Source organism: Pipra filicauda, unplaced genomic scaffold (genome assembly GCF_003945595.2).
Source record: "Pipra filicauda isolate LSUMZ 115617 unplaced genomic scaffold, ASM394559v2 scaffold48_size3843733_pilon, whole genome shotgun sequence".
NCBI classification, from domain to species: domain Eukaryota; kingdom Metazoa; phylum Chordata; class Aves; order Passeriformes; family Pipridae; genus Pipra; species Pipra filicauda.
In genome coordinates, this window is record NW_024104631.1 from 1,942,111 (window position 1) to 1,969,362 (window position 27,252).

At 39.1% G+C, this 27,252-nt stretch overlaps 1 protein-coding gene across 4 annotated transcripts in view; it reads left to right on the forward strand.

The window, feature by feature from the left end:
- Positions 1-17,169, forward strand: part of EXOC2 (exocyst complex component 2) — a 125,352-nt gene extending 108,183 nt beyond the window's left edge. The window contains exons 24-29 of one of the 4 annotated variants that reach the window (XR_005565527.1): positions 2,092-2,147; positions 5,228-5,350; positions 7,592-7,653; positions 9,473-9,532; positions 11,762-11,989; positions 12,754-12,838. Coding sequence is in view for 3 of the 4 variants with exons in the window: in XM_039386547.1 (XP_039242481.1) it covers positions 2,092-2,147; positions 5,228-5,350; positions 7,592-7,653; positions 9,473-9,532; positions 15,129-15,222 (395 nt within the window). In the remaining variant the exon portion in view is untranslated. Of the gene's footprint in view, positions 1-2,091; positions 2,148-5,227; positions 5,351-7,591; positions 7,654-9,472; positions 9,533-11,761; positions 13,364-15,128 lie in introns of those variants that run through there. The other 3 variants (XM_039386547.1, XM_027727909.2, XM_027727906.2) reach the window with 3 other exon arrangements.
- Positions 17,170-27,252: the final 10,083 nt, after the last annotated feature.

Consider the following 27,252-nt stretch of genomic DNA (forward strand, 5'->3'; position numbering starts at 1 on the left):
GCATTTCCACATATACTTGTGATCTTTTGGTGTGATTCAAGTATTGGTGTGTAACATTCTTGCTTTGTTTTGCAAGGTTACAGGGCAGAGAAAAAAGTCCGTTTCATAAAAATTCTGGTATTGCTTTATTCCTCCCTCACTTTCTTGCAGTCAAAAGATAAAGAGAAACTAAGTTTTCAACCTGGTATACTTGTTGCTGGGTTAATTTAAATGGAAAAAAAAATGATTGAGATTTTTCAAGGAAAAGAATAAAGATAGCAAGAAAAGGCACTAGAGATGTTTTGGAACGGATGGGGAAAGACCTGAATTTTTCGTTACCTTTTTCATTTATTGGCACCTCTTCCAGAGTGAAAGTAGAACATTTATTCTAAAAAGGTCTTAATTCTTTTGTGTGTTCGGAGACCAAACTGCTTTTAGTGAGAGCAGTAAAGTTGTCTTTGACGTTTGCCTCTTCACTATGAGCTTTTGAAACAGACACTGCCTTGATACGCAGGCCTGGGTGCAGAGCTCAGCTACGCCCTGACTGCACGTTGAAACAAGAGCCGCTGTTCAACATTTCTCCCTGCACTTTCCCCCAAGCACCGTTGCTTCCAGATCCATAATGCCCTCCAGGAAGTACCATCCAACCTAGCTCCCAGGCTGCATCACATTGCATGTCAGAGATGCAAGTAATGAAAGTGTTTGTACCTCATGCAAGAGAGTCCTGTTGTCCTTGTGTCCTACTCTTATAAAATGTTTGTCCGTAATTGTCTAAGTAAGAAAGAAAAAGCGTCACCTTTTTAGATCTTGAGGCAAGTTGTAGGACCAATGGTTAAAAAAATGAGCATGACTGAGGTGGCAGTTGTGAGACAATACTCTGTTCTCCCACAGAATAACTCATTTTGACAATCTCTGGTAACTCCTTTTAAGCTGTTTTTCATAGCAGGATTAAGTTGCTGCATCGGTGTTATCTGAGGAAAGGTGGAGCAAGTAAGATGAACTGATTAAAGGTTCACTTTGTAATTTTTATAGCAGCGAACTTAATCACAGTGTGATCTCTGAGCTGTGTGGTCTCAACAGTCTATGTCCATGATTCTGATATTTTACTGCCAATTGAATATATTGAAGGGAGTGATGGAGTCATTGCACTTTCTCTTAGAGTAATCCAAATCAGAAGTTGAGGTCATGTGGATCACTGTCCCTTTCTCATTGCTTTGTTTGCACTTCCAGCATTTATACGTACTTTAATGAGTTTAATACTTTCTAATTTTCCTTCACCTACAAAGTGAAGTTGCCAGAAAAACAAATGAGGCAGCTTCAGACTTTTTCCTACTCTAGAACTTAGACAACTGGAGTACAGGTCTGGAAGGTTACTCCAGAATTACAGCAGCATAGAGCGATTAAGAGCCTGTCCTAACTAAAGCACACCCTGCTAGATGTTGTTCTGTTTGGAATTTACTTTTCAGTATAAATTGACAAGCATTTCGTATGCTTGGCAAATAAAATGCTTATTTGACTTCTCCACACTCCCCAAAGGGAAATTTCTACTAAGGCATGACATATCCTATAAACTGCCATGAGTAATATCTTCTGAACCACTTTCAGAGAAACAAGAGTCTTTGCCATTTCTGTCTATAATCATAATTTACAGATAGAGAAGGTGATAAAGTAGTGAGATCTTACTGAAGACTGTTATACAAACAAAATCTCTTGTCTTTTCTGTTCTTTAGAATTTACTAATCTGTCACATGGTATGTGTATTCTAGCAACACATAAAACAAATAAAAACAAAAAAACCCATATTTTTTAATAATGCTAGGTTTTTATTAAATTGCAATTTCAGTGAACTTCAGTTGCCAGAGAAGAATACTGAAACAGGAACCTACTGGGTTTTTTAACCTTTTGCTGTAAGGAAATGTACCTTTCTCCATTTGATTTGAAAAAGGAAATAGACTGGTGGTGTGGCTATGGAACTTTCTCTTTCTGCCTCTGATTGCAAAAGTGGTAGTAAAAAAATGAAAATAAAAAGTACAGTATTGAACAGTAGAATGTTATGGTGTTGTTGAGACAACAGAATGAAAGTAATCAATTCTTTTGTTTGTTTTGTTTCAGGTGTCAGAAACTATTTGAAAGAAGCATTAGTGAATATCATTGCTGTGCATGCAGAGGTGAGGAAAAACTTCAGATTGTTTCATGCTTACATTAATTTGATTTCAGCATACTTTTCATGGTAAATGCTGACTTTTGCCAGGGTTTTTCACCCTTCTATTGGAGTGTCTTCATTATAGGTATAAGTGTTTTGGATTAGGTTTAGCTAAACAATGCAACTGCTAACTTTTTTACAAGCAGGAGATGAGCAGTTCCTGTTTATCCTCACTAACACTCCATTACACCTTTTTTTTCCATTACCTGATAAAGAGGAAAGCCAAATTCTAGAGCTAATTCTTCCCTTTTCATGCAGATAATATATAGATATATAGATAGTTATGATGCTCACTTTCTCTGATTAACTTTATTTTCCACAACATATGTGAATGAACTTACATTTCACCTTGAAAGAAACGTTCAGCACATGCCAGAGTAAAAAACCAATATATGTCAGTCTTGTACATATGATGAAAATAAGAAACCTAAAACCAGAAAGTTTTATAGTGTCTGTACAGCTCAAATAGTGTTTGAAATACTTAGGTAGGTAATGGCTTAGGATAGGGAGTGCATATTAAAATATTATTTTTAACATAATAAGTTTGGAGGAGCTGCAGTTATTTAGCCTTTTGTGATAATATGCAGGTATTTTCTATGGTCCTTTAAATTAGAGCCTGTGTTTTACATACTCCTTCCTTCTAATCATCAAGAGTGTTACCAGATTACTGTTGCTCCTGGTAAAAGCACTGGTAGTAATATCACTCTTGCCTTTTAAAAGGTATAGCTGCTCTACCTTTTCTGTGTGATTAAAATCTGATGAGATTCACTTGAGGCTTTTGCTTATTTTATTTCTTCCTAAATTACAAGGATTTAAATAAATTAAAATATTTTCAGAAACTTCAGATATGACACAGTATTTTTGATACAATTTCATTGTTAAATATAGCAGAAGCACTTTCACAGAAGTATCTCTGCTTTTACAAAATGCTTCCAAATGAAGGAATAAGCAACACCAAAAACATATTTCAACATGACACTCATTTTTGATGTTGTTTTTCAATGTAGTGGAAATTAATTAAAATGAAAATTAGAGGTTTTGTTTAAAAAAATTCAAAGGCATTAGTGATTTACTGAGCTAATCTTGTAAATATGCATACTTGTTAAAATGCTGCAGCAGAAAACTGCACTGCCTTGCTCTCTTCATTGAGACTGATAGTGATTCTGGCCCAAATAGAATTGCTTCATAGATTTCTAGATGTGAAATATTACAGAAATACGAAAACATGTGTCAAGATGAAACTCCCATTTCCACTGGTGAAAATCTGTAAGCTGGGTCAGGTTTAAGTTTAGTTAGCAAGGCTACAAGTTTCTGTAGTTTGAAACAGCAAAAATTAACCATCAGATGAACAGTGCGGATGGACTGAAGCGGAAAGAAAATTGTTTCTCTGCTTTTGAATTTAAATTTAGCTGAAATCAAAATAAGGGCTCCTTAGTGCAAATTTGTGATGATTCACCCATGCTGAGAATTATTTTTCCTGGATTCTGTAAAGTAACTTCAAGAGTGCTTGTTGCGGACGTAAATATTATCTTCTCAGTAGATCTTTGGGCACATTCCTGGTAAGTTTGTGTTGAATTGCTCAGCAATATTTGGTGCTGAATAAGATAACCCCCTTCCAGATCATTACTGGTTGGTTTTTTCCTTACTATACAGCTAAGTATGTCGCTTATGTAACTGTTTTGATCCAAAAAAGTGAAAACAGCCTGTGTGTTGGAATTAGCACTGGTAACAGCTGATAGGTGACATATATTTGGTCTTTGTACTTGGCCTATGGTACAGACCTGCCTTTTGGAACAGTCAGCCTTAGATACATTATCTAATCCCTAAAAACTGCGTAGGAATCTTGGTTTCTTTTTTTTTTTTACCCCATTAATTTATTTTTACACACCTGTATTAATATCTTCTGTCAATTACATTTCCTTGTCAGACATGAGATCTAAACTTCGCGTAAAGCAAAGGTATTTTAGTAACAAAATCATTCCACTGCTTAATTCTTTTGACCACTTTAAAGCAAAAATCAGGAAAGTGTTTCAAAAATTCATGCAGTTCATTTTCCTTCTTGCACTCATCTTCAGCTCCTTGTGTCATTTCCTCTCCCAGCCCTGTGAAGTTTTAGTGCAGTTTTATCATCACCTTTTAGTTTTGATGGAAGTTTGGTGTGTCTAATTTATAATCTCACTTCCTCCTATATTCCAGCCTCTTGGCCAGCATTTTCCCCAATTCTGTGCAGAAAAATCATACCGTTTTTTTTTCATTCACCAACAATTTCTCGCTTCCTTAAAGTTCCCTTAAAGAAAGAATGGTTTCTTCATGCTTTCCATCAGACGTAGATTTAATATTTACTTCTGCGTTGCAGTTGCTATTCTGAACCTTAAGTGGAGGCTCCAAGTACCACTTAAAAAAGTTGTATAATAAGCAGTTAAAAAGATGGTCTTGATCCGTGGGAAAACCAGTAAGGTATAACATTTTTGTCAGGGATCCAATAAATGGTGGCAGTGGCAGAATCTAGATGAAAATCCATTGACACCATCATACTCTTAAAACCTTTAAAATGCTTTTGTCTTCTGCAGAGCATGAAGATATTTGAGAGACATTGTCAAAAATAAAGGAGTCTAGAAGAAAGAGCAAAATATATGGGTAAAAGTGGCTGAATGTGTAATTATGTCAACCAGTCACACAACCCTGAATTAAAGGTGCTATTTACAAGACAACAGTCTATGTACAACCACCCTGACTACCTGCATCCATCAACCAAAAGCACATATTTTGAAGTCTAGCCGCTTTTTGGCATTGCAAGAAGGTGGTTGTCATCACATATCACAGAGCTAACTTTGCTATTAAGAGAAGGTATTAGTCAAAGTGCAGGGCAAGAATCAGACGACATCCTTCATATTCTAGTTGCTTTTGAATTTTTTTTGTCCGTTGATAAAAATGGAGGTGTCCTTTCAGTCAAAGTGTTTAATGTTCATTATTGAAATGTTACTATAGAAAGTATTTCTGTTAATGTAGCTATTGTGCTTACAATTCTTCTTTCTTAATAATTAGGTGTTTACCATTTCCAAAGACTTAGTTCCTCGAGTAATGTCAAGGGTTGTAGAAGCAGTCTCTGAGGAACTGAGCCGACTGATGCAGTGTGTTTCATCCTTCAGCAAAAATGGAGCTTTACAGGTACCTGAATACTTTGTGCTGTCAAACATCTGAATCTAGAAAACTGAGAATAACAGACAGAGGTATAATCTGTGTATTTGTTTGGTTTATTGTAGCAGTGAAAGCAAGGAGATAAAAAGGATTAGTATACAACCTCTTTCAGATTTATGGATAAATACCCTTTGGGATACTGGTTCTTGTGTTTGATTTTATTTCAGTGTTGTCTTTGTGTCAGACAGCACAAAAGGCTTACCTGTATCCTATGAGATAAAAAGCATCATAATGATATCTGTTTGAAATGTCATTAAATACTGTCTTTGGCCTGACATAAAAAAATCACTTTAAAAGAAAAAATAATTTTGTGATATTTTGAGGTTTAAAAATCTTGAAAATATGTAGTAGGATTTTGTGAGTCTTTGCAGAACTAGTCACTTGTCTGTTACACTATTTCTATATTAGTAGTAGCATGGGTAGAACTGATTCTCTTACTCGGCTTTCTTCATTTACAGCTGGATTGGTAGATGTACTTGCTATTGGATAGGTTTTAAAGAACCCTAAGAAAAAAAACTCTTTTAGAAAAGTCTCTGAGTCAATGATTGCTATGACTGTAACAGAAGAAGAGCAAACTCCCTGTTTTCATTGCACATGGCAGCATTCTTGCATTATGATAGGAAAATAATTATTCAGTTGCAGGCCTCATTTTCCAATTGCTGGTAGTAATGGCACTGGACAGAGAATTAATGTAGTAAGATCACAGCCAAATAAGATTGACTCCCTATTTAAAACCAAATCAGTGAATAGCAACAAAGATACCCATATATCCCTTCTGTTTGACTAAACAACCCACTGTATGGACTTGTTGCCTAAACCCGTAATTGAAAGGATTTTCTCTCCTTACTGTAAATTGGTCACTCATGGTCATTTTCTCTTCCTCTAAACATAGAAAATCCTATCTGGCAGGCAGCAGCAGTGTGAGAGTGATCTGAGCCTCATCAGGCTGATGAAAAAATACTTATTCAGGTCTCACTCTGTACTCCCACATCCCATGGCCAACAGTTTTGCAGGGTTCGCCTTTCCACCAGGTTTATTTAGGCTGTGGTACTTGAGAATGTGGCACTTCCCTGTGGTACTGCTATCTCCTAAAATGTAGAAAAGACTCCAGAATCTTATGTGTAGGAAAGCCCAAAAATCTTGAGCTTGGAGCAGTATACAAAAAGAGGTGAAATATTCTGTGGTGAGAAAAGCACTTCTTATGAGTATAAAATTGGTGGGTGGCTATGTTGTATTTTGTTCTGGCTCTAAAAAAGCATATATCTTAGCTGGCTTCCTACTTAGGGGAGAGATGAGGGAAATACCTAAAAGCCAAAGCCTTTCATTAGAACTGGAATTAGATGTTTGTGTTGCGTTTTTGAAAGTTTTGTTTTGGCAGATTAATGTCATATTAGTTGTGTCTAAGTGCAGATCAGTTACTGTAATGTCTAACTGGATTGAACTTTATGATGAACAAGAACAGAATGTGAATTTTGATGAAGTTCACTTTATATTTTTAATGAAATTGCTTAATGATCATTTGCAGAATGTTTCTACTTCATTTAAAAGTTGTGATGATAATGATTACTTTTCAAAGACTAAAGGATATATGAAATTTGTTTAATATTGGAGTTTGTTCTCCACCATCAATACCTAGACACAGTAACAGTGCAGGGGTAAAATCCTCAAGCTTTTGTGCACACCAGGTGACAGACGAGAAACAGAGTACAATCATTCTACTTCCTCATCTGGTGGAAAAAAATAAATTCAACAGAAGAACCAAGAATAAAATGTGTATTGACAGGGTTTTGTACTCTTGTGTTTCCTTCCTCCCTGGCCAAGCAGTGAGAAGTTAAGGTCACAGTATTTAATTACCACCAAAAAAAAAAATTAAGGTTGCATCCTTCTATCTTTCTATCACAGTACAGAAAAGATGGAACGGAACTGAAGATTTATTACTGTTACTGGGAGACAAATCAGTGTTTTAGACTGCTACGTAGTGACCGTGCAAACAGTTTGACTTGAATCTAAAGTATGACATTGTTTCTTTATAGCAGTCTCCTGACATAGCAGTGTGGCAACGAAAAATACAGGAAATAAACTGTTAAAAGCCAAGGCTGCTTGCAACTCCAGCGTGCAATAGTATTTGCCTCTCAAAAATGTGGGATACTGGTATACACTTGATGAAAGGACATTATGTCATCTTTTGAATATTTGTATTTCTCTCTTTAGGCGAAACTTGAAATCTGTGCATTGAGAGATACCGTGGCCATATACCTAACACCTGAAAGCAAGTAAGATGTGCTGTAATGTCTTTTTTCCAACATAATTGAATCCTTGGTAAACATGCAAAAACACATAAATTAAGAATTTTGCTTCAAATAGAATATGTGATCTAGGCAAATATATGAAAAACAGATGACTAGCAAGGTTTTATCAGTTCAAAGAAAATATTAGATTTTTGTTGTTTTTTACTTGAATTTTTAGACAGTATTTACCACTCAAAAAAGAAAAAGTAAAACTTCTTAACAGCAATACAGCTACTGAAGATAATTATGCTAAAGCAAGACAGAAGAAGATGTCACTGAGTTTTATCCATTTTTTCACAGCAATCTCATAAACCATACAACAAATAACCTGCTAGATACATCAGAGAGGTTACAGAACCAGACACTGGCAGATACCCCATATAGGGATATGGAGAATTAGGGCTCTCCATGGGCTTATATAATACCCTACTCCTTCTCCACACACCTAATCGGGGAAAGGAAATTCAACTTCAAACTGTCTCTTAGAATTAAAGCCTTCAAAAGGCTTTCAACCTATTTATCATATCTCATTGAGGTGCAAGACCAAAGATGAATAGTGTGGGACATTAATATAAAGGGAGAATGAAAAACATGAGCAGCATCAGTGACTGATACAGTCAAGGCATGTAAAAACAGGCTAAGATAGCTGTCAGAAGTTTTGATTGATCGAAATTTCTGGGTGATTATGTTGGGAATTGGATATGGACAGATCCACTCATTATTTTATTTACCTACACTTCTCTTAGGATTAGCATCATATGTCTCTGCAGATGGAAATTTGGTCATCTTCCCTAATCAACAGTTTGTAGGAGACATTGCAGGGCTTGAGGGCCTAAGGTGTCTTCCTAGTGTCACAGATGGTGTCCTATGGTGTCACTGCATTCCATTTCAAAATACTTCCCTATCCTGAGTGTCTGGTAGTGGTGAAGGCCTCTGGAAGAAAACTGCTTGGCACTGACTCAGATTGGACAAAAGGAAAATTATGTTGTCTCTAATCATCATGGGGCAAAGCACAGTGAACCATGAAAACTGGAGCTTCATTGAGACCTTTATATTCCTGGACTTGTCACTAGTAGTAGTTGCCACAAGTCACCATACTAATCTTTGCTGACAAGATTGTACCTGTGTGCAGGTCCTGCATCATTCCCTGCGCTCCTATTCCACATCTGTTTCCCAGAGGGAGGTGGGAACCCCATATTTGGAGTTACTCAAAATTTGACTGGAAAATGCCCCACAGAAACCTACTCCAACCTTGAAATTGGCCCTACTTTAAGAGCAGAGTTGGACCTGAAGATGTCCAGATGTTCCTTCCTTCCAACCTAAATTATTCTATAATCTACATTACTTCAATGCAAACCTACTGTAATTCTCTTTGTGGGCACCCTTCTGTAAGGGAGAATGCCATGACCTCTCTACTGAGCACAGAAAGCCAAAATCAATGTTTTATCTGTTCTTCATGCACTTGATGGCCACTTAGTTTGAGGCAGAGGGCAGGCTGGCAACTATCTGTTAATTCTTTAAGAGCCCAGGATGTGAAGCACAGTCTTAAACCAGCTACTGGTTTAACATTTCCTGTTGATGTATGGTGTACATCACATTAGGAATGTAAAGAGACCTGCTTGAATGCATGCTACTTTATGTTCAGTTTGCACATGCATATTAGGTCTCAGGTAAATATTTTGTCAATTTATTGAAAAAAAAAGGAGGGATGAAACACAGCATCTCTTCATAGCATTTATAGGGAGAAACTGTGAATGCTGAAACTCGTACCGGTGGAATCTGAGTATTTTTGTTTTCCTTGTAGATCAAGCTTTAAGCAAGCTTTGGAAGCCTTACCTCAGCTCTCAAGTGGGACTGACAGAAAGTGAGTACAATCACACCTTCTTGTCTCCTTTTCAGTCTCTGGAGCCATTGCTCTTTACTCTTATAAGACAACTTTGTTATAAGAGGGTTAACTTTCACTGTATTTGACCCTTCTGAATTACAGAGCAGAAACCTCTTTGGACAGAGTTAAGAATAAGCTAAGTCCTTGTTTATGGCCTATTAAATTACACAGAAGAGCCAATGGCTTTGTGACATATCCTGCTTGCCCATCCTAGTCTTATCAGTTCAATGTAGCTTTGTATTTGTCTTGTAATTTCAGTCTATTTTAACCTTTCTTGTTAATCTCATAGTTTCTGTGAGGTCCATTGTATTGTCTTACTGAATTTAGCAGCAATAAAAAAAATGGCCAAGAACAAAGTCCAGGCCTTTGCCAGCTGATACATGGGGAACTCTCAAAACTGGCCTGTTTCATTTTAAAAACAAATAAGGGCCTCTGATTCTTTCTTAACATCAGGAGGAGGAATTTTGGGTTCTTCCTTCTCCACCATGACCATCTCTGACAACCAAGCTGCTTTGCTGCATCCAACCTAGCATTTGGTAGTCTGTTTTACAAGCATAGCTGAAAAAATAGTATGGTAAAACTAGGACATATTTGTAATGAGTATAGTAGTGTAAGTATAGATGGTTTGAATTTGAGGTTGGTTTTGTTGTACCTTCCTGCACCAAATCAGTTTTCACTTAACAGTCAGAATTTAGAATATTTTGTAGAAATATAAAGAGATGGTTTGTGCAGCCCGTGGGCTGTGGGCTGTGCCTTCTTCCAGATGTCCTCTGTCTGTTTATTCAAACCTACTCTTTGCTAGCCACAACAAGTCTCAAGATATCTCTCTTTCTTACTTAGCTCTTGTGCTTTGTTGAAGTTAGAAATCAGTTTTGAGTAGGGAGAGTTCTTTCAACCCAGACTTTCCAAAACACCTGTAGAATTATTTTTCTCACTTAGTCACAAGCATCTGAGCTTCATGAGACAAATGCGAATCAAGAACTGCACCGTTTTTACATCTGCCTCAGAGTTCTGAGCCCTAGACAGTGCAAAACTTGTTCTGTTTCCCAGGTCATTACATGACAATTGTCATTGTTCTAGGCAGCTCATTGTAATCTACATGTATTTGTGTAAAATAACACATTTGTGCACTGATTGAGAGCTGTTTGTGTCTGTTCACTCGCAGTCGTTATTATGATGCTAAATGATGAATGTGGACATTGTCATTTTCCAGAGGACCTGCTGAGGAAGGAGATACTGATTTTGTGGTTTAAATTGTTGTTCCTGGGCTAACTTGGGCTTTTTTAACGCACAGTGTAATTTTTTTCTGTTACTGGCTGTTCAATAATCACAGCTCAGGTGATACATGTTTGCCCTGTAGAGCTTGTTTTTGAAATAGGGCAGAAAGTTCAGAGATCACGTTATTCCCTAGAATACAGAGAAAATAAAACACACAGCCAGAACTGTAAAACATCTTAATGCATCTCCATTCTTACCGTAAATATTTTCTACAACAGACCCAACAATACCATTGCTCCTACACCTCTAGTTTGTGGATTATAATAAATATTATCTACTGCATCAAGTAACTTCTTGACAGCTCTGTAGATGTAAATGAACCATTGTTATTCTCCAAAATGAACTTGTACATAGTTTATCAGTAAGGGACAAAAACACATGGTTGCCAGTGAATTAATGTTTCTCCTGGAACATCCATCCTACCATCTCTGATCTTTCAGCCATGATTCTTGAGAGAAATCTACGAAATACCTTCTAAAGACAAGGTTTAGAGCTGAAATTCAGAATTCAGCTGCACAGGAAAAGCCAGAGCCTTGATAAGGGATATTGGATGGTAAATAGCCTGGCAGTTTCTGGATTTTCCTTGCAAAAGTATCTTAGGACACTCTCTAATAGTCCTTTTGCCAGTGTGTTTTACAAATATGTTTCTCTGAAGATGATAATCTTCATCTGGAAGAAAAGCCATATAAAGGGCAATTTTATCATCTGGATAAAATCTCTGTGTTTAAGTCCTCCTCTGGCCACAGATGACCCTGACACGCTTGGTATACTTCTAAGTATCTATACTCTACAGATATTTTAACAGATCCAATTTTAAGCCTTTTATTTAAGCAGACAATATATTTGAAATCACAGACAGAATAGCCAAAACTTTTGGTAATTGTTCTCTTTACAGAATCTCCCAAAGCTGTAACTATTTTCCTTTTATAGATTACTAGAAGAGTTACTAAACAAGTTCAAAAGCAGCATGCACTTGCAGCTGACCTGTTTTCAAGCTTCGTCATCAGCCATGATGAAAACATAGACAACACAATGCAGACAAATGTGCTTAAACGTCACTCTTTTTTTTCTGCACTACTTCGATTCCTTTGAAGACTCTGAAGAAAACAAAACCAGTTTCACTGAAAAATCAATTGAGATACAACTCTTTCAGTAATGGTATGGGGTGTCCCGCTGAGTGAAACTTTTGTTCATTTGTACTTCAATTAAATGGTTTTCTGTCTACTGTATTTCATTCTGTAGAGGGAATTAAGTTGGTTTTGTTTACATATATTTGTTCATGAAGAAATATTCATTGGTGTTCTGCAGTCTCAGTTTCATTTGTTAAAAATACCTTGAAATGTATTTTTAGCAAATGCCACCTTTAATTTGAGTATTACTCATGTTGTTCAGTGTATCAATCTGTTAATTTCTAGATGTAGACTAATACTGAAGTGACTGGAATGCTCAACTTCTATAAAGTGTTGAGAAGTATTTAATAAGCGTTGCCCCATAGAGCTGACTAATAACTGTCCAGATACCATATTAAGTACACTGCTTCTTTTGCATTTAAAAGGGTTCGCTTTTCTGTTTTTCTGTTATCATCTATGGTTTTTAGTGTTTGTAAGTCTGATTTCTTGGGGGACTTTTATTTTCTTGCTTCTTTGCTAGTTAAACATGTCACTGCCTCTCATGTTTGTTTCTCCCTTCTACTGAAATATTGATGATAACCTTCACATTTGAAGTAAGCTCTACTTTCCTTTGCAATTAACAGAAAAAGGCTCCGAGTCTATACAATTAGTAGAAAAAATGTTCAAGTAAAATATTCTTTGGTATTAAGGAGTAGAATAGTTAATAGCCTTTCACATAGTGAGGTGGATCATAAGATGTCATTTGTTTTGCTTCTTCCTTCTTACTCTTCTTGTTTTTTCTTGTTCTTACAGGCTTACTACCACTGTCTCTCTCCTGTTAGTCATTCCTCTTTTCTTCTTTTACCACCAGTTACCAAATTTGTATGGAGGAGAATAGGGATTCAGGAGAAAAGAATTTTTTTGCCATTGTTTTGGGGGGTAACAAGTAGGGTTAATTTTATAACTGAAATCATGGCTTGGAAGTAAATAATGCAGTAATAATATATTCTTTCAGTATTTACAGTCATTTTGAGTAAGATGTTTCAGAAGCAGTGCATAGTTTTCAAACGATTTTTTTAATGTCAGCTGTTTTCTTTTGTCAGTTCAATTGTTGCCACTTCAATTACATGCTTTAGAAATACAGCATACAGTTCCTGTAATATGAGATATTGGAGAAAGTTTGATGTACATGTAGTTACTCCTTAAAAAACCTTTGTAAGAGCATGTTGAATGGGAGTTAGAAGCTTCATTATATGTCATTATCATTTAGCACCTGGAGCAATGTTGTTTTGTTAAATGTTGTCCATTCTAAGCTGGTTATATAGTCTCAGTTGCTGGTATTAACTGAAATAGTCATCGAGTTAGCTCATTCTGTAAAAGATTTCACTTCAGAATAATAAAATATTAAGAAATACGGTCATAAGCTCTTCTTTAATTCCTCACTTACCAAGACAGGTGATGTCTTTGAAATTTGCCAGTCTACAATTTCTACATTCATATCAGACGTTCTAAATATTGAAAACATATTCTGTCATCTGTACTGAACTAACATATATTCAGGCATCTCTTCATGGTAATATCATTCTCTTACTCATCTTTTATGACAACAGCTTGTTCTTGTCTTTAAAACCTGAAATCAAACTTTTGTTCCATTGCCTCTCTGAAGTAACTTATTCTTCAGAACATCTCATTGACAGCAAACAAGAATAATGTGTAAGCGATCAAAATATTCTTTGAATTCCACCTGATATGAAATAAATGTTCACAGTCAAGTCAGAGCACCGTATTTCAATAAATTCACTTGGTGGATTAAGGAAGTCAATGAACATCATGCTGCAACAGGATGGAGTGGAATCCCTCTGTGTGGAAGGAGAGTTGGGACTGCTGAGACTTCGTAACCAGCAGGCTGCAGTTCCTCTGAAAAGAAGATTACAAAAATCATGAAGTGGTCAGTGTGGGTTTTGCAAAAAAAAAAAAAAAAAAAAAAAAAAAACCTGTTAAAAGGTACAATTAGGTTTAAAAAATGTTATCGAAAGTGGAAAAAGATGGGGAGACCACATGAAAATACAGTCAGTTACAGCTTGTAGAGAAGAGAGGCAGTAAGGAAATCAAAGTAACAGAAGTGAAAGGCTACGACATTTAAAGCAAGGTAAATGCTGAAAACAGTACAAGAGAAAATTAATTATTACATGACCTTTGAACCTCTAGAAAAATCTAAAATCAATACAAATTGGAAAAAATATTGTCATTAAAATAAAAACCTAGAGCTTTATTTCTCATAAAAAAGAAGAATTAAGGAAGTAGTAAGGCTGTGAAACATATCTTACTAAAAGCAGGTAAAGACTTATGGGAAAATTTAACAATAATATGCTGTGTTCAGATATTCAGCCACTGGAGATGTTGAGACGTTCTCCTATTACTGTATTTTGACATTTATTTTGAATAGTCATGAGTAGTTCAAGAGGTAGGCAAAGAGGAAATAAAAACCAAATGCTGCATCAATGTAATTGGGGAACAACACTGAAAAAATATTTAAATCCCCCAAGAAAGTGACAGGAAAAAATGGGGAAAAATCATTATTTATCTGTGCGTTAATGAAATATATCAACAATGAAACAATGAAGCATGAAGACATCCTGCTCCTTCTCACTCACAAAATGTTTTTTCAATTGATATTCTTTAGAAAATGTGTATGAAATGTACTCAGTGTCAAAGTTAATTGTGCTCATTGACACATTGACAAAGTTAATTGTGCTTTGACAGTGTGCTCATTGTCAAAGTTAAACACCTTCCTATAGCTTTTTAAAAGCCACTAGCAGGACTATGGTTCTTTTTATATTATTGAACTATGTTTCATACCTGTGATGAATTTCAAGGATAAGAACAGACACGAGATGACTTGAGGATCATCAAGCGAGTTGTATTCTGTGTGCTAATCCCCTTGCATCTTCCTCTAGTTGCATGAAAAGAACCAGGACTCTGACCAGTTTAGTTTCAGTGTATGGCAGCAGAGAGAAAAGTAAGAAATCCATGCTGGAGAGTTTTGCTTTGCAGGGGCACTTCTGACTGCACGATAATGTGTGACTGGTGCCATAGGTCCAGTCTCTCAACATTTGCCAAAGCTATTGCGTCTCCCTGAAGAGAGTATTTTATTGTGAAGGTGAGATTTATTTTTGTTTTCTACCCAGGCAGATTTTTGCCATCCAGAACAAAGGAAACACTTCTGAAGTAACAGCATGTTTCCCTGCTCTATTGGTAAGCAGTGAGATGCAGATAGAATAGGACCCTAAAAACTAGCTGTAATACTGTACAGAGCATGAGGCTGGAAAAAATAAAAAAGGTAAACATAATTATAGGTTATTCTGATTCTATTTTAGTTAAAAATATTCTTATATATGTTCAGAAAAAACAAAGAAACCAAGAATAAGAATTGATTGTTGATATAAAGGAAGGTGTAATGGCAAATAATGTTTAAAAAAAATAACAACAGAAGAATTTCATGGAGCTCTTTGACTGCTGAGCCTACTAAAAGACATGCAGAAAGTCCCTTACTTGCAAAAGTCTAACACTTAGCTGTGCAAAGCCCTCGGAAATGTATCATAAAGTTATTCACACATTCAACTCCTTTTTAAAATTGAATGTACCAAAATTCAACTCCTTCTTAACATTGAATGTACTGATAAGACATTCTCTGTTTCTAATCCAAGAGAAGGTAGAAGATAGCGGTTTCCTAGATACAATTTTTGTCTTGTGAAGAAGGAAACATCAAGAATCTTTTACCATGGTTACACACAATCTTAAGAGACAGTGCTACACACGGGATTTATGCTTTCAAACCTGCTGCCAGATCGTATTTAAGTCCACTCCAGCCAACATTGTTGGACATGTCCAGCTAAAATACTCTTGAAACACTGTGTTTTTCCTGAGGATATTAAGTAGTATGATATTGATTGTACCAGTGGATGCAAATACTGATCTTTGTGTCCAAGCAGGTGTCTGGACTCATAGCAATGAGGGGGTTTACATGTTCTACACACCATAAACGTAACTGCTATTTTGTTTTTTCATTCAATAATATCTATAAAAGTTAGAAGGAAAAGATCCTTAACCTTATCAGAACATGTTGAAACTGAAAATTGGATGCAGTGCTACTGCTGAAGCCAGAGATTCAGCATTCATATCTGGATCTTTAACACTGTCAAGCTTTGGCTCTCTGGATCAAGTTAATCAGGTGCATCTTATCTAGGGACAGAAAGAGGGACCCCTGAGGGTATATAGCATCTGCAATCTGTTTGTGGTTGTTAGGAATTGCATGGCACTTAAAATTTTAGCATCAGTCAGGAGTTACTAATAGAGTCTGAGTACTGTCAAAACAGGCAACAGCATATGCATTATTTAACTACTAAGACACAAATATGATTTGAATTAGTTAGATTCCAGTAGGCTGAAATATTTGGGAATTCGTTAAATTCGATGACAGACTTCAAATAGAACTTTGGCCTTTTGGCATTTCTGGTCTAGCCTTCTAACTGTAGGAGTTCTGGGTGATTACCCTCATCTGAAAATAAAAATAATTGTAACTTGTAAATTCATTTAAAAGATTTTTAGGAGAGAATCTGGTGTGTTTACAGTTCAAAGATGAAAAAATAAATAACAAAAAAATCCTGCTTGAACTTTATCCTTAGTTATATTCCAGCCTGTCTGTATAGTGATAAAGCAATGGTTCAGTTTACCTGCTATGTCCTCATTAGCAGTTCTATTCTTCTGTGTCAAATGTTAGTATGAAGTGTGCATACATTAGGTTGGTTGTAGTTAGGACTGCTTCTGCAGTGTTAACACAGGTCACTGTTTCTTTCAGCATTCTTAAAGCCATGAAAAAAGCTGGATGGTTAATTATAGGCAAAATTAATTTTGCACAAGCTGTGTTACGTGTTAAGGGTATTTTGGCTTCATGTGGTTGACAGCCTGTTTTCTGACTTTACATCACTTACTAGAGTTTTTTTGGCATGAAATCAAAGGGAAAACTGGGAGTAACAGGGAACACAGTTTTCATAAGGGAACACAACAACCATTTCTGTCTTCACCTTTTTAAAGTTCTGTTTTTATATAATGCTGACAAGGGTTAAAAAGGAGATTTGGGCAATTCAGCTCCATTTCTCTTGTGCTGTTTGAGCTACAGAGCTCTAAACGCTTGTCTTTAATAAAGGTATTAAGAGAGCATGTCCAAAATGGTTTATTTATTTCAGAACAAGGTGTTTATCATGTAAATTATATACTCCTTTCAGTATTACTGGACAACCTAAGGGGGCTTTCCTTCGGAGAGTCATCAATTAAATCTTGAAGTCCTTCAAAATAATGCATCTTGATGAGTAACTTAAATGACAGAGTTTGCAACATTTATCGCTGCATGGAACGGCAAAGGAAGTGCTGCTTTTGGAGTAGCAGCACTAACAGATCTGCTGTGGGAATTTGGGGGGATCAAATGGCAGGACTGAGGGGGCTTCTGTATTGCGCCTAATTACTTCTAGTCTGAACATCCAAGAAGACATCTGTGTTCCTTTTCTCTCATACCCTCACTATTTAAAGGTTTGTAGTAGGTTTTGTACAACTCCTGCAAGCAACCCTCCTTGAGACCAAGACCAAGTAAAGGAAGTTTTCAGCCAAATTCCTTTTGAATTGGAACATTTAAACAACTTGAGGGAAAAGGAGTAAGACAATGGAAAGTTGAATCCAGCCTTATTTGTAACAGATGCTATTAACACATGCTTAGTTTTATAAGCCTATTCTGGCACCCTTTTGCCTCTTTCTTCTGAAATAACTTTAATAGTAAAAGTTCATTGCCTGTCCCTAGCAAAAGCACACAAATAAAATGGGCTGATAGTCTCAATATAGCTCATGGAAAATGCATTAAATACAAGGTAAGTATTCAGAATTATCTTTTCCTTCATTCCTGAAATGGGTTTGGTGCTGCAGGTAGAGGAAAGGAGAACTTTGCTTTATGCTTCTGGGCCTTGATGACATCTGTGTGGTGAAATTACTGCAGTTCTGGTGTGACTGCAGATAACCAAGGGGCTTGGTGTAGACTAAACCTGAAGCCCAGTATACCTAGTTATTTCTAAATATACGTTGATATAGAAACAACCACAAGAGTCTTCATTTTGTTGGCAGGGGGTTTCATGCTGCAGTACTAATGCAGCAAAATTTTTGTGGCCACAGATTCTGCTTCAACCAAGTGGAGCACATGCCTCGCTTTTCTTGGTTCATAAGCAGATTTTTTAGCACAGAATGTCAAATCAGATAATTTATAAAGTAAAATTAGCAAAATGAGACAGTCTTTCTCACTGCTCATTACTCATTTTTTCTGATAAATTTCACTCATTTAACTAGATTGTACTTCTGCTCACAGAGGGGCTTCCCGTTCCAGCTTATCTTTTTAGATATTCAGTAGATAATTAAAATTCAAAATGTTAACAGTACTGCTTATTTTTAGAACCTGACATAAATATGGGTAGACATAGGTTTAAAAATAAATGAAGAGAGACTAGAGAGCTCTGAACCATTGGGGTTAAAAATGTTGGTAGACACCTGTTGTAACTCTCTTTACTACAGCATGTGCGGGAAAGGGAATCTCCATCACTGTCTCCTCAGACATCTCCATCCACCCATGCTGGGGAGCAGAAGGTGATACCTTGGTGCAGAAGGTGAGATGATTCTTTGTAATAATTGAAAATGCTACAAAGCTGAATAAAACAAACCCCAGCAAAATTTTCTGTCTCACAAGGATAAAATCTATTCTACATTTTGAAGTTTCTAAAATCAGCAGCACAACTGGGCTAGTTCTGGTACCATCTCTGAGGAAGACATTTCTCACAGGCACGTCTTACGTTTGTGCTGCTGCATTGCCCAGGTTGACCTTTGTGGACTATTATTTAAGTGTTGAGTCACATGGGAAAACTGATTTCTAGCTCCTGTAGTCAGTGACAGCTTTACAAACCCAAGTGGTTCATGGATTAGCTCATGAGCAAAATATACAGTTTTTCTTATGGTCCCTTATATGTGAATGTTGAATCACTTTATAAACGTTGGTAAACTCTGCTCCCTTGGAACCCTGTGTGCCCGCACAATACGTTCTCTGTGTATGTGGTTTTCTCTGCCTGAGAGTACTCATTACACACACGCATATGAATTCTGTAAATCCATACTTCGGTCCAGCCTTCTGAATGTAATTGGGGACCCATTTCATAGCACATCAGAACTTGTGTATGTACTTTTCCAGTACAAATCCCATCATTTTATACATCCAGCTTCTCAAGCAGATTTTTACATTTAGGATGGGATGTAGGCAAAAAGCAGCAGTTGAAGAGCAGCTGTGCCACATGGCATCTCCTTGCCTGTGCCTGCAGTTCCTCAACGTGGTGGACACATGCCTGGTTCCCATAGTGTTGGCGGGGGGAGGTGGGGCTGTGCCTTCCTGATGCTACCCATAGTTGAGTGCTGATGATGAGCTACAGGCTTCCACCTGAAACATAACTGCAGCCCTAGAGCTGAACAACTCTGGTGCCCTCCTACAAGCCAGGGTCTCCACATAGATGCCACAGTGTGGGTCTTCAAGACAAAACTGTGGGTAGAGTATATATGCAGGAAGAAGACCTCTAGTTTTGTGTCCTCTCTTGCCTTTCGCAGCTGTATCATAGCTTCTCTGCTGTAAGTTGTGCTACGGAGGGAGTCACGATTCCCATGGTTTAAGCTGTGCAGGAAGGAATTGGTGGGCAAGAAGCTCCAGCAGTGTGCACTTGCAGACCAGAAAGCCAGCTGCATCTTGGGCTTCATCGAAAGCAGCATGGCCAGCAGGCTGAGGGAGATGATTCTACCCCTCTGCTGTGCTCTCATGTGACCCCACCTAGAGTACTGTGTCCAGCTCTGGAGTCCACAACATACGAAATGTTGGAGCAAATTCAGAGGAGGGCCACAAGGATGATCAGAGGGCTCCTCTGAGAGCACCTCTCCTTTGAAGACAGAGTGAGAGTTGGGGTTGTTCAGCCTGGAGAAGAAAAGACTCCAGGAAGATCCTATAGCACCTTCCAGCACCTACAGGGCGCCTGCTAGAGAGCTGGAGAGGGACTTTTTACCAAGGGCGTGTATTGACAGGACAAGGGGAAATGGCTCTAAACTAAAAGAAGGTAGGTTTAGATGAGATATTGGGAAGAAATTCTTTACTGTGAGGGTGGTGAGACACTGAAACAGGTTGCCCAGAAAGGTTTTAGATGTTTCATTCCTGGAAGTGTTCAAGGCCAGGTTGGATGGGGCTTTGACCAATCTGGTCTAGTGGAAGGTGTCCCTGCCCATGGCATGCGGGTTGGAACTCGATGATCTTTAAGGTCCAAACCATTCTATGATTTTATGAATGAGTCTATGAATTTAAGATTTCTTTGATCAGAATAAAGGAGCAGAGTGGTGTTTCATTGCCTAAAGTGAGAACTGAGGACAGGTAAAGACTGACATTTCAGTTTTGTAGACTGATGAAATGTTGTGGCTAAGGACTGTTTAAAGACAAGCTTGTGTCTTCTTGTGACTTCTCCTAACAACTCGTGTAGATACTTCTTCATGCAGCTTATATGCTTTTGAGACACCTTGCTAAGGTGCTTTTCTGACAATGTTCAGAATGGATTCTGCTGCAGGACTGAGGCATTGCAAAGCTGGAAACAACACTTCAACTCATGGCTCTGAGTAGTGTGAGACTGCTGTATCACCACCCTGGCCCAACTTTCCACCTTTGCCTCGAATTGATCATCAGTTGCATCAAATCACTGAGCAAATGGTTATGAAACACGAGCTGGCACAAGGAAGAGGGTAAGGCCAAGGAACATGTGGTCTAGGGCTGGATGGGTCAAGAGGAGCCCTGCTTGTGGTGAGACAAAGTGCCCAAGGCTCCCCTCCTGACATGAGATCAGCCTTGGTGCCTCCCTTATGATCATATGCATTAATGCAAGAGCAGAGACATGAACCTGAAAATCTTTCTTGAGCAAAGTCATGGTATGTCTGGTGGGCTCATACATGGCAAACCATGCTTGATATTACAGTGAAGGCAGCATTGCTCTCACTCAACTGCCACACTCACATGCAATCCATGAGCCTACTGCAAACTCAATTTACAAATCAAGCATAGCTTCTAGTAGCACTCTGAGCCTTTGATCTCTGATTCCTAATGCATTTTGCAGGAACGAGCACCAGAACTTGTGAAAACCAACAGACACTGCCCATCAGCTTTGACAGTCCCAAAATCATATGCCTGGCATTAGCTATAGCAGAGTTGTCCCATCAGGTATGCCACTATCTCCCCAGGAGACGCAGAGCAAGAATGTGGCTCACCCCCAGCAGCCAGTGAGTCAGTGCCCGTGGCAGGGTTGGAAGTGAGATACTCAAAGCCCTGGGCCTCTGCTCTACCCAGCAGACCGCACCCTCCAAGGTTTCCTGCCTGTGGTGAATTGTGTCAAGTTTTATCTGCAAGACAGGTTTAAAAGGAAAAAAAGAAAGAAAGAAAAAAAAAAAGCCCCCAAAAACAAGCAAACAAACAAACAAACAAAAAAGACCAACCCAGTACTCATGAATGAAAAACTACCCAGTCTGCAAAAGCTTTCTCAGCCTTTTGAGGAGCAGCATGTCACTTAAATAACCAAAGAAATACTGTGGGTTTCCTCTATGTCTTATGACCTTAAGTTTGACTAGCTAGCTTTTACCAATGATAGCGAGTGATAAACACAGACAAAAAGAGTTCCGCCTTTCTGGGGAGCCTTTTTATCAGGTTGACCACTTCGGGTTGAACAACTCACAGATTTTGGTCTAAGCTTGACAGCTCCATTGTGCTACAGAAATGAGGGGCTGGTCAAACACACACACCCTGCCCCCCATATTTGCCTGTATTTAAGAAAAGCAAAACTAATACAGTACTAGGGCTGTAATAATCAGTCTTGTACATGGTATGGTCACTGTGACTGACCACATGGTGGTAAACACTCATCTATAAATAGATGTTTGAGGCTTGCTGGGAGGTGTTATCAGTATTCATAATACCACATTCTTTTTAACAGAGTGCTTTTCCCATCAGACGGGTCCAAGATGAAGTGTATTTGCAAGATCAGTCTGGTTGCTTTACCAATGTTGTTCTTTTTTTTTTTCTTTCAACTTATACAAATATGAGTGAATCTCACTAAATGACTCCCCTTTGAAAGTGGCCGATGGCCAATTTGCCATTGAGCATACTTCCTGTGCTTTTATCATGCTGCAGAGAGCAGGGAGGAAAACAAAGACACACTGGGCTGGTGGAGCATCACCTGAAGTGACTTGCCACACCACAAAATGTTGGGCTTTTAGGAATAATGCCCTCAGTTTATTTCTTTCTATTCTTCATCTTGCTTTTTTTGGTGTTTTTTTTTCCCACTTCCCATGTCTGCATTTTGTTTGGGTTTTTATCTACTCAGTTCACCATGTTCCACTGAAACCCAGTTGCTGTCGTTTTGTCAGACTTTTGGGACTGGTTGGTCCTTTTGGGTTTTGTGCTTCATGTGTTTTACTTGCTCTTTTATTAGGAAGGGGGTTTTTTATGCATTTGATTTATTGGAGGGGGGCATTATTGAGGAGAATTTTGCAATGACAAAATTTTTTTTTTTTAAATTTTCACTTTTCACCAATACATTATTTCAATCTTAGCTTCAGTGTAAGAAAGGTTTTCTGTCTGGAAGAACGGAATCTGTTTTACACAATCTGTTATATGACATTTGAAATTGTGCCATTTTGACCCTGGGAAAGAAGAGGATGTGTGGTGAGTACAACACTAGCCGGAGATAGATGGGGGTGAACAAAGACTCAGTCTCCTTCGGACCTGTCCCTTAGTAGATCTACCCCTGCTCACAGACACAAACACGGGTCCTTTTGCTTTTATGTTTGTCTCACAAGACAAAAACTCAAGCTAGGACTGCTCTAAAAAAGCATGATGCCTGCCTGAGAGTGAGGAGGAGTAAGTGCTCCAGCTTTATGGGACATCGTCTGTCCTTTCTGCCTAGCTGGTGAAATATTCCACTTCAGCCTCCCTGCAGCTCCTACAACCTGCCCAAAATTGCATCAAGATGGTTTTTCCTCAGCTCTACTGCTGTGCTTTTCCCATCAGCCTTATAGACAAGGGGTAAGGGGTTAACTTACCAGGCTTTTAATTTTTCTGAGCTATTGCCTCAGCAATGCTTTGTGACAGTGAGTCCGCAGGTTAACATTAGGGAGAGTGAAGAGCTACAAGTTTTTCCTTCTGTGCTTGTGTGCCATTTAGACTATTATCCTAACTATTATGCAAAGGACTGCATGCAACAGTTTATCATATACAGTTGCATTGCTTTTTCCTCAGGAGGGAGAGTTTTGGTGCTCACTGTATTATTGAGGACCTCTAAGCACACTGAGGTGCTACCATTCCCATGTCGGAATCTTGCCTCAGAAGTACTGGCTGTTCCTAGGTATGGTCACAGCGGCCTTGGCCCACGGTCTCCAGTACATGCTCAATATCTCCTCATGCTGTCACTTGCCCATGGGGGCTGTGCTGGTCAGGCTGCATTTCTGGAGACACTTGTGCTTTCTCATTCAAGGGAATGGGACTCCTTACTGTTTCTCACCCTTCCCAGTGGCAGTTCAGGCAGCAGCAATTAAGGGGAAAAGAGGGACTAGTGCACAAAGGTAGGTCATTAAAGAGAAAGAGAGAGCATAAAGACCTGGAGGAAAGTCACAGAGATGAGTCAGAAAGCATAAGGAAAAATGAGTTAGGCAGCTGCCCTCACGGCTTGTGCAGGTCATACCTGGTTAGCAGTCCAGGGACACCTTTTCCCCGCCACTTTGGGGAAAAAGGATGCTTTGGTGCCCAAGTGGGGTGGGTGATGCTGTCCAGGCAGCCAAGTCTTTCCCTGGGATGTCATCAAAAGGGTGCACTGGCTGGGATTATATCCCTGTGGTATGACACAGAGGTGACCCTCCTGCAGCCTGTGCCTCCCCAGGTGTCCCACAGGCCCCAAGGAGAAGCAAAGGTACATGGGGTTTAATTCTGAATGTGAAGGCAGGCAACAAAGAGAGTGACAAGCCTTTTTGTGGGGCTACCCAAAATCTCCTCAGTTGCCCCACTGAACTCTGCCTGGCCAAGATGACCAGGACAGTATGGTTGCTTGTCACCCTCCAGCAAGTTCAGAAGTAAGGATGAAAGGCTCACAAACACATTTTATGGAAGCCAACTCAGAATAAAAGGTAGCCCTTAATTTCAGGAAACCTCATTTTTCATTTGTAAAACACTTTCATTCAGAAAAAAAGGAGGTGAGGGGAGAAGAAAAGCAAAGTGCTGCTTCTTCCCAACCATAGCAATTACACCTGCACAGCAGCTTTCAGTCTTTGAAAAATGTAAAAATGGGGCACAAGAAAATCCAGCAGTTGCCTCATGCTTCCTAATTATGGTTGCTTGTAATGGTAGGCAAAAATATCCCAGGTTGGAGTCTGCTGCAGTATGTTTTCTCTGCCTGGAAATTTTAAGTGGTTGCTGATCATTTAGCTGGAAGAAAATATGCTCTTTACCCCCACTTCCATGCTTCAAGAAGCTCGGTGACCTTTTCCTCATGTCCTCAGGCTTTGGAGAAATGACTTGAAATATGGCAGGATTTTGGCTGGTGTGTCAGGAATGTGCCACTTGCCTGTGAAAAACCTCCATCCAAATTTTGCCAAGTTATAAGCCTCTGAAGAGATAAATCATCTTGCTCACAAGCACTCACTAAAGCTGGACAGCTAAAAAAAGTCCTCCCTAGCTTTTATTCCAGACTCAGGTCTCCCTGGGAGTCCCCTGAGGTCTGCACCTGAGCTCCCCTGCATGAAACTTAGTGTTGCAGCTCTGGGGAGGATGGGTCTTGGGTTCTCATCCAGGAGGAAGGTCCCACCACTGCAAGCCCAGATGGTGCTGGTGGCATCAGCCTGAGCTGCTGCTGCCAGAGCAGAAGGAGCTGGAGGAGAGAGCAGACATGGCTTCGGGTGAGATGAGGGATGAAGGATGGAGGGAGAAATTTTGCCTTTAGAGCTGGTTGTGATGGGAAAGGGAAGCAGTGAAGGAGCAAGGGCCTGGAGCATGTCGGGACATACTGGATGAGGACTAATCAGAAGTATGGCAACTTGGAGTACCTCTAGGAGCCGTAGCAGCAGGCTGCAGCCAAAAAGGGTCCAATAAAATGGAACTCCGTCTTGTTGCATGTTTGCTCTCCTTTCCCTTTCTGTCTCCTCAAGCTAAGGGAACTGCATACTCAGGCACACAAACACTGCACAGACAAGTCAAATGCTGATATTCTTTCACTTTTGCCCATGTGGCCTTCATAATTTTCTCCTCTGTGTCAATAGTACTGTAAGTGAACTGCAAAATAAGAATAAAAGAAAAACCAACCCGAAGCAAATAAGCAATCTGAAACTTCTGTGATAAAGAGACTTCCTATGAGAGTTCAAGGCAAGGCATTTTCATCAACAGGCTTTGTAAATAACTGGGCTTATAAATGATGAGTGGTTTTGTAAATAAAGTGTTGACTTCCTGACAAGCCAAACACCTACCACTTTAGACAGAACCACAGTGGGGACCAGCATCTCTGAATCACAGGCCAAGAGGCCTCTCTAAATTCTGAGACCTGTGCCAAAACCATCCCTTATCTCTACTCTTTTTTTCCAAGCTTGCTAGAGAAACACTTTCATTCTTCAACTCCTTTAGCCTCCTTTTGCACCCACAGAGGTACCTACCTCAGTGAGATGAGGAGTAATCACTCTTGTCCAGAATTCTGGCATTTTTCTTCTTAATTAGGATAATGGATGCAATTGCTCATGAAAATAGGTTGTTGGGGTTTGGGGTTGGTTGATTTTACTTTTGATAGGTCTGTTTTCATCACCTGGTCTTCTCTGTGGGCTCATCTCTCCAAGGCATTGTGGAGAAACCTCCCTCTTAAGGTGCTGAAGGGATGCAAGGGAGCTTACATCAATTCCCAGCTTAGCTGCCGGTTTTCCCTCGTGATCCTTAGCAAGTCCATTCAAAAGCATCTTTTGAGGTAACCATCAGCCTACACCTGCTTCTCACTGCTGCCACACAACCACCAGGCACCATCCCCGCATCATTCCAGCCAGCACCTTGGAATCCATGGGAAAGTCACAGGTAAATTGACGCCACAAGCTCCCCACCAACACATCTCTGTGTTGAGACGTCAACTGTCAATGCAGAGCTGGAAAAGCATCCTGCTGGACCCGCCTGCAGCTATTTGTGTGCCTGATCCTTCATTTTTCAGATGCCTGTGAGTGTGGACAGTCAAGGAGCAGCATTAAGGCCAGTTCCTGGAAATGTTCCCTTCACCACCAGCTAGGACAGCACTACCCCGGCAAGGACAATATCTGAGACTGTGCGTTCACAATGGGGAGTTATGGGGCCTTCCTGGGGCTGGGCACCTGGAGGGCTGATTACAGGAAGATGCATGTCTGGTGCTTAAGACTGCAAAGGGGTCCATGGTGTGGTTTCCAGGTCTCCTAGGCATATGAATCCATTCAAAAAATGCTGTCCATGTGCTAAGTTTTTTATTTTTTTTACTTATCAAAACCTTCTTATTTTTATTATCAACCCTTTCATTGTACAGTTTTTTTCAAAGGCTGTGGTAGAGGAGGGATCTAGTTAGTAATGCTTCCATTCTCCTGCCACTTGCCCCATTGATTTAGACAGGAAGCTTCTGAGGACAAGTAATGTCCCTTATTAGATGCTACTGCAGCTGACAACCTCATTTTGGTTTGGTGTCTAGGCAGTAAAGCAGGGGAGAGCATTAGTAAAAATTGAGCACCCATATGCTTGAAAGTTCTTGTTTGATAGTCACAGGAGCTGCAGAGTTTTTCAAGGGTTTGTGTTGGGTTTGGGTTTTTTTGGGCCTGTTTTGTTTTTGATTCTAACATGAAGATGACCTGATTTGTGTGTGTCTGTCTGCATATGTGTACCCTGCTTCTATTAATCAAAGTAGGAAACTTCAGACAGGATGTACTGCTTTTTCAGAAGTTGCTCTGTTACTGCTGGAAAAAAGAAAGATCAGGTCCATTGTTTAAAGTGACCAGTATAAAAAGATGTCCCCTGCTTTTAAATTCCCTAATTCTGAGTAGGGCAGCCTCAGTGTTTAAAAAGAGACATTTCTATTTATCTCTTCTTATAACCATGTGAGCCAAAGACGTCTATGTGAATCTTTTCTAGGAAAATACCTCAGACTGCTTCAGTGATCTCTCTTCTGCTGTTATGAATCT